Source organism: Narcine bancroftii, chromosome 8 (assembly GCF_036971445.1).
Source record: "Narcine bancroftii isolate sNarBan1 chromosome 8, sNarBan1.hap1, whole genome shotgun sequence".
NCBI lineage: Eukaryota > Metazoa > Chordata > Chondrichthyes > Torpediniformes > Narcinidae > Narcine > Narcine bancroftii.
Window position 1 is genome coordinate 133,730,938 of NC_091476.1, and position 18,474 is coordinate 133,749,411.

The window sequence follows — 18,474 nt, forward strand, 5'->3', positions numbered from 1 at the left end:
TGTGCCCGGACCGGGGCCGCCGCCTCCCACTCTCTGCCCGGACCGGGGTCTCCTCCTGCCTCACTCGACCGAGGCCGGGGCCGCCGTCTCCCCCTTGCTCCTGCCCGGATCGGGGCCGCCGCCGCCTACCCTCAGTTTGAAAACCATTGTTTTAATTGTAACTAATTGACTCGTTATGTACATCAAAGGAAATGGGCCAATGACAATTTTTCTCAAGCAAAATACTTCAATAACAATTGGGTCGAGAGCAGTTGTTCTCAACCTTCCCTTCCCACTCACGTACCACCTTAAACAATCTCTTACTAATCACAGAGCACCAATGACATAGGGATTACTTAAAATGATAAGTGAGTGGGAAGAAAAAGGTTGAGAATCAATGCTCTGAATTATGCGTCCATGTTGCACTCCAGAGATTTGAACTAAAAATCTAAACAGTCCTCATTGGAGCACCCAAGGTGGTTCCACAGTGTCAGAGCTAATGTCTTTTGTTTAACTTATACAAAAGCTGCTATCTGCAATGACTTAAGGACCCTACTTGAGGAAGAGTTGAAGACTTTTCGTGGTGATCTTCCAGTATTTTTATCTTTCAAACATCACTTGGCCACTTCTTTTCTATTGCTAATTTGGGGAACTCTCTGTGTGCAGATTAGTGGCCACATTTCTTAGAAATAATGCCTGAGTTAAGTTGTGTTTGGTTTTGAAACAACTTGGACAACATGCTGGAGAAACTCAGCAAATCATGCAGCTCGGAACCAGGGTAAAGATAAACATATATAACCATGTTCCAGGCCTGAGCCCTTCATCAAAGTAGACAGGCACCTGAATAAAGGGGCAAAGGGAGGAGCCCAGGCCCAACCAGAGGCAAGAGGTCATAGGTGAATATGGATGACAAGGCAGAAGAAAATAGCTGAGAAGGGATAGGGGGAGGGGATAGTTCTCTGAATGGAAAGGGAAAGTGGTGGAGAGCTGGAGGAAAGGAGAGAGAGAGAGAGAGAGAGAAGTGACAAAAAGGAAACTGGAGAAGTCGATGCTAATGCCATCCATTTGGAGAGTGCTCAGATGGAATATTACGAGTTGTTTCTCTAATTTATGGGTGGCCTTAGTTTGGCAGTGCACAAGGCCATGGACAGACATGTAGGCATGGGAGTAGAGTGGGAATTGAAATGGTTAGCCACTGGGAGATCCCTGATATTGCTGCGGACAGAGCGAAAGTGCTCAGTTAAGCTATCTCCTAGTCTGCATCCAGTCTCTCCAAAGTAGAGAAAAGGTCACAACAGGAGCACTGGATGCAGTAGATGACCCCCACAGATTCACAAATTAAATGTTGCTTCACTTGGAATGATTGTTTGGAGTCCCGAAAGGCAGCAAGGGAGGAGATGTGGGTGCAAGTATAACACATCCTGCGGTCACAGGGGTAGGCACCAAGTGTGCAGTTAGTGGGAAGGAATAAGTGGGTGAGGGAGTCACAGAGGGAGCAGTTCCTTTGGAAGGTGGAGAGGGTAGTAGAGAAGAAGATGCAGAGGCTGGAGGGGAAGACAAGGGGAATCCTGGCCTTGTTGCATCTTTGGGCAGAGGGGCCCAGAACAGATGTGTGGGAAAGGGTACAATTAATGGTGGGAAGCCCTGTTCTTTGAAGAAGGAGGATTTCTTTGATGAATGGCAGAGGTTATCCTGGGAGCAGATGCAACCTTACTGGTAATGCATGTTATTTGTTTTTTACCCCTTTATCTCATTCTCTCGCTTTCTCTTTTGCTTCTCTGATGTCTCATCCTCAGCATGTCTGAAGAGTTTTGCAGCAGATATTAATCTGAAGTGCAATCAAACATGCTTCATAGTTAAATGCAGAATTACTTTGTAGACTAGTAACTACATCAACAATTAGATTGATAATCAGCCAGTTGTTTTAATTGTATTGGTTTTTGTTTTTTTAAATTTTTTATTTTTCACGCTATGGACCACATTGACCAAAATACACATAAACATTTCCCTCTTGGATATACACAGTGTCATTTTCTCCCCTTTTCCCTCCTCCCTTCCATCCCTCCTTCACCCCCCCCTCCCCACCCACTCAACTTTCAACCTATATGATACATTAAACCCATTAAACAATGTCATCACACAATGAAAATAAAGAAGAAATTTGTGTCTTCTACTTTTACACACTGGGTCAGTTCATTTTGTCTTCTTCTCCTGTCATTTTAGGCGGTGGAGGTCCGCAGTAGGACTTCTCTGTTGTGTTCCATGTACGGTTCCCAAATTTGTTCGAATACTGTGATGTTATTTCTTAAATTATGTTATTTTTTCCAATGGAATACATTTATCCATTTCTATGTACCATTGCTGTATTCTCAGGTTATCTTCAAATTTCCAGGTTGACATAATACATTTTTTTGCTACAGCTAAGGCTATCATAATAAATCTTTTTTGTGCTCCATCCAAATCGAGTCCAAGTTCTTTACTTCTTATATTACTTAGAAGAAAGATCTCTGGATTTTTTGGTATGTTGCATTTATAACTTTGATTAACCCAAATGGTCAGGACCGGGCCCATTTCGGATAAATGTTTTTTTTTCGGAGAACAGTCATTTTTTAAAAACAGCCCAGTAGCAACAGCAAATCCTTTGTAACAGTGTTTATACAACAACAAACAAAGGAAGGCTTTTTAAGCATTAAAATAAAGTTTAATTCTTACCAAAAAATGCTGGCCACTGCTGATCACTGACACTTCCCCACCAAGGCCCCGTTAGTACCAGGAGCTCGAGGGTCCTGCTCCTGCCCAGGAGCTTGAGGTCTCCACTGCTGCCGAGGTCCGCTGCGCTGCTGCCAGCACCGGGAACCCGAGGTCCGCTACTACCACCGCCAGGACCCAACATTCCCGGTCAGTTCGGCTCCAAAAAAGTTTTGGATAAATGAGGATTTTCAAAAATCTGATTTTGGATAATCGGAGTTGTACTATATATTAGTACTTGTTGAAAGCCTTTGGTTATTACATTGATGCATGTCCCCAACAATTAAAATGTTTATATTCACTATGAAAATTATTAATTTGGTCCACGACTAACTTGCAAATTTAACCATAATTCAACAGTGCACGTAACAATCTTTCTCCCCGGTTATCAAATAATGTAACTTATCCAATGCCAAACTAAATGTTTTAATGAAATTTCTGTTATTGAGCACATTTGCCAAATATTCACACCTCTAATAGCAATGTATTTCTTAAAGTCTGCTTTTAATTCCCTGCATATTTAACCATTTATTTGACTTGCTCAACCTTTTATAGACAAATAGCAAGATCTACATCAGATTTGATGACAAGTTTTGGGGTTTGTGAATTAAAAAAAATTATACTTGTAAATCGCTATCTCCCAATCTACAAAAAGCAGTTGTTGGTGAATGGCTGAATACGTTATGTTCTGTTTTCTGATAAGGAAATCGGTAGAATACTATCTGCCTAAACACCAAACTGTAAAAGTACAAATCTTCGGAAAGAGTTCTGTAATACTTCACGTATGATAATGTGAGATTTCTTTCTTTCTTTATTTGGCTTGGCTTCGCAGATGAAGATTTATGGAGGGGTAAATGTCCACGTCAGCTGCAGGCTCCTTTGTGGCTGACAAGTCCGATGCGGGACAGGCAGACACGGTTGCAGCGGTTGCAGGGGAAAATTGGTTGGTTGGGGTTGGGTGTTGGGTTTTTCCTCCTTTGCCTTTTGTCAGTGAGGTGGGCTCTGCGGTCTTCTTCAAAGGAGGTTGTGCCCGCCGAACTGTGAGGCGCCAAGATGCACAGTTTGAGGCGATATCAGCCCACTGGCGGTGGTCAATGTGGCAGGCACCAAGAGATTTCTTTAGGCAGTCCTTGTACCTCTTCTTTGGTGCACCTCTGTCACGGTGGCCAGTGGAGAGCTCGCCATATAACACGATCTTGGGAAGGCAATGGTCCCCCATTCTGGAGACGTGACCTACCCAGTGCAGTTGGATCTTCAGCAGCGTGGATTCGATGCTGTCGGCCTCTGCCATCTCGAGTACTTCGATGTTAGGGATGAAGTCGCTCCAATGAATGTTGAGGATGGAGCAGAGACAACGCTGGTGGAAGCATTCTAGGAGCCGTAGGTGATGCCGGTAGAGGACCCTTGATTCGGAGCCGAACAGGAGTGTGGGTATGACAACGGCTCTGTATATGCTAATCTTTGTGAGGTTTTTCAGTTGGTTGTTTTTCCAGACTCTTTTGTGTAGTCTTCCAAAGGCGCTATTTGCCTTGGCGAGTCTGTTATCTATCTCGTTGTCGATCCTTGCATCCGATGAAATGGTGCATCCGAGATAGGTAAACTGGTTGACCGTTTTGAGTTTTGTGTGCCCGATGGAGATGTGGGGGGGCTGGTAGTCATGGTGGGGAGCTGGCTGATGGAGGACCTCAGTTTTCTTCAGGCTGACTTCTAGGCCAAACATTTTGGCAGTTTCCGCAAAACAGGACGTCAAGCACGTGGTTTTAAAGTCTAGCACAATTTGGTGTAAATTGTTCTCTGTTCCCACCCTGTCCCCTGTAAGGATTCCATTCCATTCTCTCAATTCCTCCGTCTCTGTCACATCTGCACCCAGGATGAGGACTTCCCTGCCAGATCATCAGAGATGTCCTCCTTCTTCAAACAATATGGCTTTCCCTCTATCACCCACATATCCTCCATTACCCACACATCTGCCCTGGTCCCCTCTGCACGCTCATACAACAAGGACAGGATTCCTCTTGCTCTCACCTACTAACACACCAGCCTCTAGATCCAACACACCCTCTTTCACCATTTCTGCCACCTACTACATGATCCCATCACTAGACACATATTCAACTCTCCTCCCCTCTCCACTTTCTGCAGGGACCACTCCCTCTGTGACTCCCTCCTCTCTCCCCAACAATCGTTCCCTTGAGACCTACCCATGTGACTGCAGGGCATGCTTCACTTACACCCACACCTGCTCCCTCACCACAATTCAGGGCCTCAAACAGTCCTTTCAAATCAAGCAACATTTCACTTGTGAATCTGCAGGGGTCATCTGCTGCATCCAGTGCGCCCGCTGTGGTCTCCTCTACATTGGAGAGATTGGAGGCAGTCTGGATATCACTTTGTTGAGCGCCTTGATTCTGTCTGTGTGGATCTCCCAGTGGCCACCCATTTCAGTTCTCCATCCCATTCCCTTGCCTACATGTCTGTTCATGAGCTCATATACTGCCAGACTGAGACCACCTATAAATTGGAGCAACACCACCTCATCTTCTGACTGGGCACCCTCCAACTAGATGGCATTAATATCAACTTCTTTGACTTTCATTAAATACCACCCCCCCCCCCCCCCCCACCCCGCCCTGACCCCTGTCATCTCTCCATTCCCTGGCTTCTTTTGCACAAACGTGATAAGTTCTATCTAATCTCTTATCACATCTAATTAACACCTTTTGTTGGTCTGGATTCCTCCCCCATTTTCTGAGACTTCATTTGTCCTGCTTCTGCCTTTTCTGATTTTTCCTTGAAGAAGAGCTCAGGCTTGAAACATTGGCATTATATCTTTGTCTCCTACAGATGCTGAAAAGATCAACTGAGTTTGGTGTGTTTATTACAGTCACACACAGCGCCTGCAGGCTATTGTTTCACGGTGTAAATTTTGTCTTTGAGAGATACATTTCAGTTTACATCAATCAGCTTGTTAACTGTGAGAATACTTTGTTCATTATCAGTGCCTCATTTGTGACATTTCCTTGAAGCTCCTTGAGGAAGGGCTCAGGCCTGAAATGCCATTAATACATCTTTCCTTCCAATGGATGCTGTGAGACCTGCTGTGTTCCTCCAGCATTTCTGTGTTTTCACTACAATCACAGAATTTACATTTGAAATGTATGTCTGATGAATACTACGCTCATCAGGAAATGTCACTCTGATGGTAGGGGGACTTCGTGTCTGGAGTCCATTCATTTTCAATAGATAGATGTTTTAAGATGGATTTGGTTATTGCAAATCACTTGAGGACATCCAATCTGAATGATATTCAAGCCTTAATGACATTATCGAATAACATATTCTTGAAGCCAGAGTATCTTAAGCAATGTCTAATTTCATTCCTTTTGAATTAACTGCCTTTTATTTTGACAGCTCTGATTCCTGAGGTTCTTGGTGAGGATGGTTATGAGAAAAGTTGGCAACTTGTGCTGGAGTCTCTACAAAATCCTGTGATAAACAGGTAAGCCCTACACAGAATTTGGAATTTACCATGCTTGGTTCTGCACTTGGATCTAGGATGCCACACAGAGAATTCACTCAGAATTGAAATGATTTGTTAATGCTCCAGCTTTGGGAGAAAACATTCTCAGATTGCTATGTTTAAAATACTTGTGATATGACAAGAAAGATGTACCCAGTTACTCAAATCTAATACGTATCTATCAGATATTAGGCAAGAATTGTTCTTGTGCAATTGGTTGGTGCCTCTCTTGTTTCTTTTTAACCTGTTCAACTCCTATGAATAGGTGTGGAATGTAGAAATATATTTCAGATGGTTGGCATGGGCGATTTCATCCTAGTTTGTGCCGTGAGCCAATAACAGTATAGAAGAAGGCTATTTGGCCCACCAGCTCTTTGCTCTCTGTCTAATTTCTTCTCCTAGTTTCTCTGTACCCCTGGAACTTATTCTCGTTCACACATGCCTACTGTGGGACAAATAAAATGGGATTAGAAGTGGTCCACTTTGCCCTTGAGGCCTGCTCCACTATTCGGCATGATTATAAAGTTATACAGATTAGAATGTTGCCCTTTAGCTCACCAATTTGGCTGAATTAGGTTGGAAAATGTATGTGGTATTTATTAAAATTGCAATTGATTAAAGCAGTTTAAAAATTATTCTTTTTAATGCCAAATAACACAAATTTATTTGGCATTAAAAAGAATCATTTTTAAACCAAATGATTCCATAGTTTAGATGAAAGCTCCTGCTAATTGAGCAGTGCATCCTTCAAAATTGTTAGTCTTTCACAAGGTTTTAGATAAGTACAACCATCAGAGAAAGAAAGAGAAAGAGAATGATTTCCAGATGGGATATTTGCTTTTCCAAATCATTCTGTGAGCTGATCCAATTTGATATTTGATAGTGTATATTAGAGTGGAGGGAGGCTGTCATTGGATAAGGTTATTCTACAGAGAACATTCAGGTGATGTGTTTAACCTCATAACAAGTCATCTACATTTGAGGCAAATTGAACCATACTAGCATCCTACTGAGCAATAATAAGTGATTAACCGATCCAAAACACATTCCTTCATTAATGAAAATAATGAGAACTGTTGTCCTGATAAAATTTAGAAAAATATTTTGACTGTTAGGAGTAATGAAGATAATTTTTTCACATTTACTCCAATAAAATTTAAACTACTTTATTATGATATGATATTTTAGATCTATTTATTTTCAACTTAATTTGTAGATTTCCACAAAAGCCCATGTTTTGATTTATATTTTAAGAACTTTTGTGTCTCACAAAGCCAGTGTGCGATGGATGGAGTATCTCATGAGATTGAAAATTTGGTATCTCAATACAACATATAAAATATGATGCAAGTTGTTTCCAGAGATATATTTTAAAATTTAGAATCCAGGATGAATTAAAATGAATTGAATACTGACTGCTCTTTAGTGGAAAGAGAGAGAAAGAGAATTTGTTTCATATGCCAATCTCAAAATGTGGCAAGGTCCGTCTGCAAATATCCTGTAGGGAAGGAAAGCTGTCATTCTTGCACCAAATGACTGAAAAGTGACCATTAGCAATGCGATTGATGGAATTGTTTTTTAAAATGGACCAGCAAGCTACTATGGTGGGGTAATTTTGAAAAGGAAATTATTTTGACCTAACTAGTGAGGCCCAATTCCTATACATAAATTCAAAGCCATGACAGAGGGTGCTGGAAATACTCAGCAGGCCAAGCAGCAACTTTGGAGAGAGAAACACAGTTCATGTTCATGTAAATGATTTTTCAACTGACGCAATTATAAATGATCAATCTGAAACATTAATTCTCTGTGGGGGCTGCCTGATCTGGTGAATACTTCCAGCATTTTATTTCTAGTTGAGCGCATCTGCATGTTTTTGCCAAAATAAACACACTTTAGAAACAGTCAAAGATTTTTGAAGAAGATTCACTATTGCAATGTAAAAAATGTTACTTCTGACATAATGCGGAACATACGACACATAAATAAATTCACCCAGGGTATTTCCATAATTTCTTGAGTTGTGCTCACAAAATGTAGGAGAATCAGAGAATTGCAAAATGTTGGCCAACTGCTCTTTCAACCAATCACAGGACTCAATTTACTTTTCAACCACTTAATCCTGCATGATATAATTGAAGCTTCTCTATTATCCACTTTTCCAAAGTGAATATGGTAGCAATGCACACATTTTGAAAACTGATGTTCCATCTAAAATCTGCCGACTGCTCTTTTGAACAAAATTTGTTATAATTTTCTTTAAATTGAGTGGCGAATTGCTCTATTAAGTAAAGTGGCAAAAAAAAAATCAGAAATACTGAAGTTAATTGCCAATGACAGTTATAGAGACATTAAAATTAAAGATTTGTCCGCTTTATGGGTTTCATCCCTACAATTATTATTCCTTCCTCGTAATCTGTTTACTTTTACTCATGCTCTTGCCTTCTGTTTTGCCCATCTGATGATATAGACACATTAACTGAGCACGTGTTGACTGGCTTCCCATCCTTTCCATATAACATATAACCATATAACAATTTACGGCATGGAAACAGGCCACCTCGGCCCTACAAGTCCATGCCAGTTTACTCAAACAACTCTGCCTATTCTCCGCCCATAAACTCTAACCCCCTCTTATCCATGTATATATCCAGCCTCCTCTTAAATGAAAGAATTGACTCTGCCTCAACTATTTCCTCTGGAAGATTATTCCATTCAGCCACCACTCTTTGAGTGGAGAAGCATCCTCTAATGTTTCTCCTAAAATGTTGCCCCCTTACCCTCAACTTGTGTCCTCTTGTTTCAAGGCAACAAGCTTTGGAAATGCACAATCATTCTCCAATAGAATGTACCGAGGTGTAACAGTCAGAGGATTTTACATTTCTCAGTGGTGATATTGAAAGGATGTTCTTATTGCTTTCCACTGTAAAGGCTTAAAGTAAAAATTGATAGCAAAACCTCAAAGTACAGAAATGCCCAGTCTCAGCTGCAATTGGACTTTGGTTACAGTAATATCAAATTGTTTGAAATTATTGTATGTAAGTTAAACCAAATGTTTGGTAGCAAAGTTATCTGCTTTGCCAATCTTTATGAGACCAAATGAAATCTGCTTTTATTTTTTTTATAGTATTCTTGGCCTCTGGTAGATGCTATCAGCACAATGAGGACCGAGGCATTGCACAGGAATGGAAAACAAGAAAAAAAAGCCTTGTTTTGTAGCTCAGTTTTGGAAAGCTGTTCAGATATTTTTCAATTAACCTGCAGCTCATTGAACATTTAAAAAAAAATTATACATAGTAAAGGACTTGGATCCATTTACTTGTCACTTTCATTGGAATACATTTGTTGAAAAAATTATTAGGAATTAAGTATATGATAAAGTGGACACATTTTTGACATGTGGGATTGGATTTAAGCAAGCTATCATAGCCATGAATAAGATTATGTTGCCTTAAATAGTGCATTTCTTGGGAAGGCTCTGGCTGCAGGCATCAGAATTTTAGATTTCCTTCAAAAATGTGATAGGAAAAGCATGCCAAATGTATGCCATCATTGCCAAATCTGGTTTAATGTTTTCAGTGTTGAACATCGTTCAATTTCTATTATCCCCTACCTTATACATACCTAAGCAGAATTAACAATCATGAAGTCCAGAAATTTTATTGTTATTGATAACTGGGTCCCAAGTTACATGCAGTGCCCTCCATAATGTTTGGGACAAGACATTTTTTTTTCCTTTCTTTTCCCCTGTGCTCCACCAGAATTTGTAATCAAACAATTCACATAATTCAAGTGCACATTCCAGATTTTATTAAAGCTTATTTCAATACATTTTAGTTTGACCATGTAAAAATTACAGCATTTTTTATACATAATTCCCCCATTTCAGGACACCGTAATGTTTGGGACATATGACTTCACAGGTGTTTGCGATTGCTAAGGTATGTTTAATTGCTTCATTGGTGAAGGTATAAGAGAGCTCGTGTTGATTCTAAGCTTTGGAGTCTGCAGTTGCCATTTTTTAACTTGAGGACCAGAGTTGTACCGATGAAATTCAGAGAAGCCTTTATGAAGCTGAAAAACAAAAATAAAGCAGTCAGAGACATCTATCAAATCTTAGGATTATAAAAATCAGCAGTTTGGAGCATCCTTAAGAAAGAGCATAATGGTGAGCTCAGTAATTGCAAAGGGGCTGGTAGGCCAAGGAAGACTTTCAATGCTGATGACAGAAGAATTCTCATCTTAATGAAGAAAAATCCCCAAATGCCTGTCTGACAGATCAGAAACCCTCTTCAGGAGGCAGGTTTGGATCAATGACTACTGTCTGCAGAAGACCATGAACAGAAATATATAGGCTACACTGCAAGATGCAAACTACTAGTTAGCCATGAAACAAGATGGCCAGATTACAGTTTGCCAAAAAGTATTTAAAAGACCCTGTAAAATTCTGGAAAAAGGTCTTATGCTCAGATGAGACCAAGATTAACCTGAATCAGAGTGATAAAGTAAATTTAAAATTTAAAATTGTTTAAATATAGACATGAGCCCATGCCACCCAATACATGTACAACCCCTTGGACATTTCAAATGGTGGGAGGAAATTTGAGCCCCCTGGAGGAAACCCACTTAGATACAGGGAGAACGTACTAACTCCTTACAGTAAGCGGGGGAAAAGAGCACCAGTCCCATTTGTTGGTGCTGTAACACTAACCACTATGTTTAATGTGCTGCCCTAATGGCAAGAGCAAAGTTGGAGGCATAAAGGAACTGCCCAAGATCCAAAGTATACCACCTCATCAATAAAGTCAAACCTAATTCTTGGAAACCACATGACTATCAGTTTTAATTCTACCAAAATTCTGTTCCTTTTTCAAAACCACTCCAAATCCATAACAATCTCTAATCTCATCTCTGTTTAAGAGGCTTGAGTGGTTTTGTTTAAAAACAGATGGCTTCCTCAGCAGTTCTTAATGAGCACATAGATACTTCAGTTTTTAATAAAGCAAACACTTCATTGTTCTTGAATAATTAAAACCCACTTAAGATTCATTAGCTCTGTGTTTCCAAGATGCTGTGACTCTGAGAATGAACCCTCTTCATGAGTTCAATGGTTCTGTGTAAATGTGACCTGTGTATGACCCTGTACCAGGCCACAACTAACTTACTAAGAATACAGATCTAGATAAAGTATATTTTCAACATTAAACTAAAACTCACATTAACACAGATCCATTACAGGGCTGTTATGGCCTGGGCATGTATGGCTGTCACAGATACTGGCACATTTCATTGATGATGTAACTGCCAATGGCAGTTGCAAAATGAAGTCTGAGGTGTAGTATAGAAACATTTTATCTACTCAGATTTGAGCAAATCCTCCAAATTCATTGAACGATGCATCATCCTACAGTAGGACAATGATCCCAAACATACTGTAAAGCAGCAAAGGATTTTTTCAAAGCTAAAAACTGGAAAATTCTTGAATGGCCAAGTCAGTCACCCAATCTAAATTGAATTGAGCATGCCTTCCATATGCTGAAGAGAAAATTTAAGGGTCAAGCCTCCCAAACAAGCAGGAGCTTAAGATAATTGCAGTGGAGGCCTGGCAGAGCATCTCCAAAGAAGATACTCAGCACCTGGTGATGTCTATGAATCACAACTTCAAGCAGACATTGCATGCAAGGGATATCCAACAAAGTACGAAATTTGACTATTTTAATATACATACCATTGCTAAGTCTCAAATATTGTGGTGCCCTGAAATGACTATGTATGAAGAGAGCTTAAAATTTCTACATGGTCAAACCAAAATGTACACAAATACTCTTTCATAAAATGAGGAATGTCCACTTTTATTACAAGTAAATTGCTTGATGAAAAATTTAAAATTATGGAGCACCAGGCAAATAAAACAAAAAAAATTGTCTTTCACCCATACATTATGGAACAGTATTTCAATGCTGCTGTGGTCCACGTTTCCACTTTACTTCTCACTACCATTGATACTCATGTAATACTCAATCCTATGTAAGAGTTGACCCCTCCCCCTTTTTATGACCAAAAAAAATCACGTTTTTCATATGAACCATATAAAAGTTGATCCCCTTATTTTTGGCCCAGACTGCCCACCCATCTGAGCTCCTGATGTCCTGCCGCCTGTCTATCTGATCTCCTGACAGCACAACTGTGGATGCCCACCAATGGAAGCCCCTGAGGACCCAGCCACAGACTCTCACCAAGGCCCTGGCTGGTTGCCCAAGCTCCCAGTGACTTGACTGTGGATCCTCACCTCAGCTGCCTGGTCATTTGAGCTCCTAACATCCTGATCCCAGCCCTTCTAAGCTCCCAATGCCTTGAACAAAGCAGGTACACATGTTCAAAAGTATGACCCATGTAAAAGTCGGGCCCTCCCTCCTGAAAGATAATCCAAAAAAGCTTGACTACTACACGAGTATACACAGTACATTTTTCTTTCCTTTCAGATCTCAAATGTTACAGGCTTCAATATCTTTGAATTTCAATACCTTTCCTGACCTCTTTCTTTACTTCCCTCTGACTTCACGTCTCTCTGCCATGTTTTCACTATCCCTTCTGATTTTCTCTCTGGCACTGAGTGATCAGTCCTCAGCAGAATTCTCAGCTTTATTTCCCACATCCTCATCTTCATGAATTCCAACCCCGAAAAGATGCTGAGCTCTTCTTTCTGCCACTGCCCTTTCTGAGTCCATTTCTTTAACCAAGAATCTTCACCCCAGACTTCAGACCTTTCGACTCTCTCCAGCGCACTTGATCCTGCTGGCCTCTTACTGTTTTTTGATCTGTTTATTACTAACTGGTGACATGATCTCGACGACCTTGATTGTTCCATTTTCCTCACTCATTCAGAAATCTAATGGCAGAGGAGAAGAAGCTGTTTTATAACATTGGGTGTTTGTCTACAGGCTCCTGTGCCTCCTTCCTGATGATAGCAGTGAGAAGAGGGCATAACCTGAGTGTTGAGGGTCCTTGATGATACAGGTTGCTTTTCTGAGATATTGACTCTTAAAGATTTCCTTAATGCAGTGAAGACTAAATCCCATGATGGTGCTGGCAAGAAACCATCCTTGATATTGTCATCAAACCCATTGACAAGGAGTGCTTTTGTTATCTGGAGAACTGATCTCAGTCTTGCAGAGCCAAATGTGCTTCCAGACGCAACCCTGTCCCTCCCTCCAGATCATGACTGTACTTCCAAACTTGACTTATAGATTAAGTAATGGATAACATAATAGTGAATATAAAGACAGAAATATATTCCAACTCAGACAGCCTGAAGTGGCAAACAATAAAACCAACTCTGGGCAAAATGTTCAATACACGATGTTTAAATCATTCTCTTGATAGGACCAGGTACTTATCAAGTTTGAAAACTTGGCTGAATGGTGGACTAACAGCAACCTTGCACTCAATGTCATCAAGGAGATGATTGTTGACTTCAGGAAGGGAAAACCAGGGAAGTACGATCCAGTGATCATTGGGGGATTGGAGGTGGAGAGGGTGAGCAGGTAAGTTTTTGGGAGTTACTTTCCTGGTCCCAACACACTAATGGCATTGTAAAGAAAGTGCGCGAGCACTTTGACATCCTCAGGAGATTGTGGAGGTTTGATATGACATTGGAAACCCTAGCAAATTTCTACAGAGGTGTGGTGGAAAGAGTGCTGATGAACTGCATCACAGTGTGGTATGGGGGCACCAATACCCCTGAATGTAAAGCCCTCCAACAGTGCAGGTCATCATAGGCAAAACCCTCTCCACCATTGAGAACATCTACAGGGAACGCTGTCATCGGAGAGCAGCAGCAATCATCAAGGATTCACACCACCCAGCATCTGCTATGTTCTTGCTGCAGCCATCAGGAAAGAGGTATAGGTATCACTTAATTCATCCCACCAGGTTCAGGAACAGCTGCTACTCCTCCACCATCAGACTCCTCAGCAACAAAATCAATCAGGGAGTCATTTAAGGACTCTTTTGCACTTTACTAATTATTTTTATTCTCTCTGTATTGCAGTCAGTGTATTTACATTCGTTATCAGTTCTTTATTTGCTTACATGTGTACCATTAAGTGGTAATTTTTTGCAGTACCATTAAGTGGTAATTTTTTGCAGTACCATTAAGTGGTAATTCTATCTTGCCTGCAGGAAAAAGGATCTCAAAGTTGTATGTGATGTCATGTATGTTCTGAAATAAATCTGAAATCTGCATCTATTTTCATGCAGCAAATTGAATACTTCAGCCATGGTATCTACAGAATTTTATGATTTACACATTGAATCGAGCAGTTCATTATTTAAAATTAGCAGTAACACATTGGTATGTAATCTTTATGGTACTATTTACGTGCTTTGAAAAGGAAATAAATTTTACCAATATTTTCATGCAAGTCCTTACAGATGTATCGGCACTCAGCAACTTAAATATTTCATTTCTGTTCTCCCTGATACCTTTTTTAAAATATAGTACAGTGCAATCCCGTTATAACGCTATGGTTCAGATCCAAAAAAAATTGGATCGCGAAAAAGTAGGGTCGCACTAAATCGGGATTCACTAATGTGTACAATATATAGTATGCACACATCGATTGTGTCAGCAACCCCACCACTCCCCTCTGTTTGCTGCAGCAGTCACCACTCTCCCCGTTTTCAGCAGTAGTCATCTCCCTCTGTTCACTGCAGTACTCACCCCTCACCCCCCCCCCTATTTACGGCAGGACTCACCACCCACCTCCCCCATTTGCTGCAGTACTCATTCCTCACCCTCCAACCCCCAGCCCTATTGATGGCAGCACTCTCCGCCCACCCCACCTCACGGCAGCACTCACCGCCCACCCCTCCTCACGGCAGTATTCACCACCCCCCCAACCCCTCTTTGTGACAGCACACACCCCCACCACTCCCGTTCATGGCAACACTTACCCCCCCACTCTCCATTCACAGCAGTACTCACCCCCCCCACTCCCCATTCAAGGCAGCACTCACCCCCCCCCTCCCCATTCAAGGCAGCACTCACACCCCCCTGTTTGTGGCAGCACTCACCCCCCCACTCCCCGTTCATGGGAGCGCTCACTACCCCCCCCTGTTCTCATCCCTTAACTCCTGTTCACATCAACACACACCACCCCCCCCCCCCCCACCATCAATGCAATGCATTTCCCACCAAGATAAACATTACTGTGCTTACCTTAATCATTTAGACTTGCAACTTCTAAACATCTGTTGCGCTATAGGGCGGCCGTCCATGGTTCTGCATCTTTTAAAATGGGCTTGCTTAACGTCCTATCTCAAAGAATGGAACGTGAACATTAAGGGGTCCAGTGACTCATCATGTAATATCCAAATTTGTGTTATATCGGGGTTCCACTTTATGTCTTTTCCTTGTTCCTGATTTCTGCCAGGGGAATTTTTGATTTGGCCACAAGACCAAGGGCAAAATGTGTTTGCCTACACAGATATCCCCATCCTGACTGAAATTGAAAGCAAAGCCAATTTATATTATTCCATAAACATCGGTGCCAAGTCACCCTGCTTTTTAAATCCATTAGAATGATAAGCTATCTCAAGGTAAATTATCTTTGACTGTTGAGCCTTCACTGTAAATGATTTTGACATCACCTTGCTTGCTTCTAATAATTTCAAAATTTTAAGTTCCATTACTTTCATTGAATTAGATTGATTGGAACCTTGGTCTTATATTTGACATTGCCTTTGATCTCTACCGTCATAAAGGCCACCAATATAATACTGTCTGTGGCTCAACCTAAGGACAGCTGCAACTGACCCTTGCTTTTCTTGCCAAGGTTTGAATATCAGCTGCTAAGCTCCCACATTCTGGAGATATAGGAGTCTACAGATATGGAATGTGGAGCAAAAAACAACCTACTGGAGGAACTGAAAAGGTCAAGGAGTATGGGGGGGGAGAGGAATTGTTGACTTTTTTTGGGTTAAAACCCTTCAATAGTATTAATGTGGAAATGATGGGTTCCTTCAGCAGATTGTGTATTGCTCCTATATTTTGGAATTCATAACCTTCTCTGCATTTCAACCTTTCTTTAATGGCTTGATCTTAAATTCATTCTTGTGAAATGCCTTGGGACATTTTGCTGTGTAATGATCCTTTATGACATTTTTTAAAATATTAGCTTTAGAGATATGTGTATCGTTGATAAGGCAGGTGTGCATTGCCTTGTGAAAGTGGGTGGTCAACAGTCTCACAGACACTACCTATACTGTTTTTCCGCTTCTTTTGCATTAATATTTTTTTTATTGCGTATTTACAGAAATGTAATTTACGTCAATTTTTTGCACCTGCAATGTCTAATAATGCTGCCACAAAACCACAGATTTCAAGACACATATTCTGGACAATCAATCTCATGCTGATTCTGATACTTTTGCAAAGGTGTGGGTTTGGGAGTTCCAGGAAATCAATCCAGCAGTGATGAAGAAACAACGGTGTGTTTCTAGGACAGGATGGTGTGTGAACTGTAGATAGAATTGTTGTCATGTGCCTTCTGCTGGATGTATGATTTGCTATTGTCCAGCTGATCCAGAGCTGAGTGGAGATATTGCAACTGCTGTGGAGTTATGGTGACGATCGGTGAATTACAGTGGGCCCAGACTTAGGACTTGTTAATTCTGGCCATGACCAACCTTTCAAAGCATTTCATCACTGTAGATCTGAGTGTTACTGGGCAATAGTTGTTGAGGCCACTCACTCTGCCATTCTTGGGCACTGGGGTGATTGATGCCCTTTTGAAGTAGATGAGAACCTCTGACTGCAGCAGTGAGACATTGAAAATGTCAGTGAACGCTCAGGCTAATTGCTTAGCACAGATTTTCAGTGCCCTGCCAGGTATGCTATCAGGGCCTGATGCCTTGCTGAGACAGTCTCTTGAGAGTGAGGATGTTTTTGCTCCATTCTGGCCTGTGGGCTCTGAGATGACATTTGGGGCAGGAGATACTTTGGGCTGGTTGGATGGTTTGTGAAGTGGTGCACTCTTTCCATCCTTTATACAGGATTTCTGTGGACTCAGGAGCTCTCAATATCATTCCAAATGCTCGTTCACAACTTTAAATGGTTGTAGGCCAAAGAATGCCAATAGTCAGTGGGAATGTTGCAATTTTCAAGGAAGTTTTGAGCACATCCTTGAATCTTACTCTTCCTGGAGGTCCATGACATCTGGCATCTGTTTTGGAAATCTGATGTGGTAAGTGGTGAAAGCATGATGTTGGCATCACCCATCATTTAGCCCACAACAGAGAGAAAATTGAATGGGTGGTAATTAGCCTGATTGGAATTGCAGTGATTTTTTTGTGAACAGAATGTAGCTGGGCAACTTTTAACATTGTTTGGTAGATAATACCGGTAAATGGTATACAGTAGGTGTATATACCATTTTGTACAGGTTGGATTCCATCCTCTGCCTCCTGGGAGATGATCCAAATGCTAATTAAATTGGTGTTGGACATCATTTACAGCAAGTATTTGGCACAAAATTCCAGAAACCGTATTGCATTTTAATCAAAAATACCTAAAGTTTTTATTTGGACTGAAATTGAAATTCAGCTACATTCAAAGAACTGTCAAGATTTCATGCACACATCTGCCTCCAGTCTAACTATACCACATGGTGCAAAGCTGCCTTTTGTTCTAATTCCTTTGAATACATTATGTACAATGTTCAGAAATAATGATCATTGTTTCTTTTTATTCTTTGAGAGTCCTCAAAGACAAACACTTCTCAAGTGTCTCTGTGGGTATTCTTGAATTTTTAAAATTTTGTCTCAGTGCCTGAAGAATGTCTCTGATTCTGCTCAATTAAAATGTACTACAGTGGATTAGAATGCCTTTTACAACCTTTGGGTGCCATATTTAATTACAAAGACAGTGGATGAAAGGTGAAGGAATACAGACAAGAAAATGTGACCAGCAGTAATATAACTATTCACTACTAGTTGGATGATTAAGTGCCATGGGCAGAACAGTGGTCCAGTTTCTTCCCTCATTCCAGACAAGTAAATAAATTAGCAACTGTACACTTCCCCTGGTGAATGGCAGGAGAATTGTTGAGAAACTGTTGAGAGGAGAGTTAATGAACATATATATGAAAGGAGATAACTTAAGGGGAAAAAAGTAGGTGAATAAGACAAATGGAAGTATTCTGGGAGCTCGTACAGATTCAGGAAGG

At 40.9% G+C, this 18,474-nt stretch overlaps 1 protein-coding gene across 4 annotated transcripts in view; it reads left to right on the top strand.

The window, feature by feature from the left end:
• The window catches only part of snx19b (sorting nexin 19b), a 125,943-nt gene that overhangs the window by 97,911 nt on the left and 9,558 nt on the right, over nucleotides 1-18,474 (top strand). For all 4 annotated transcript variants that reach the window (XR_011343380.1, XR_011343379.1, XM_069894913.1 and 1 more), the window contains one exon: nucleotides 6,139-6,226. Coding sequence is in view for 2 of the 4 variants with exons in the window: in XM_069894913.1 (XP_069751014.1) it covers nucleotides 6,139-6,226 (88 nt within the window). In the remaining 2 variants the exon portion in view is untranslated. The remainder of the gene's footprint in view (nucleotides 1-6,138; nucleotides 6,227-18,474) is intronic.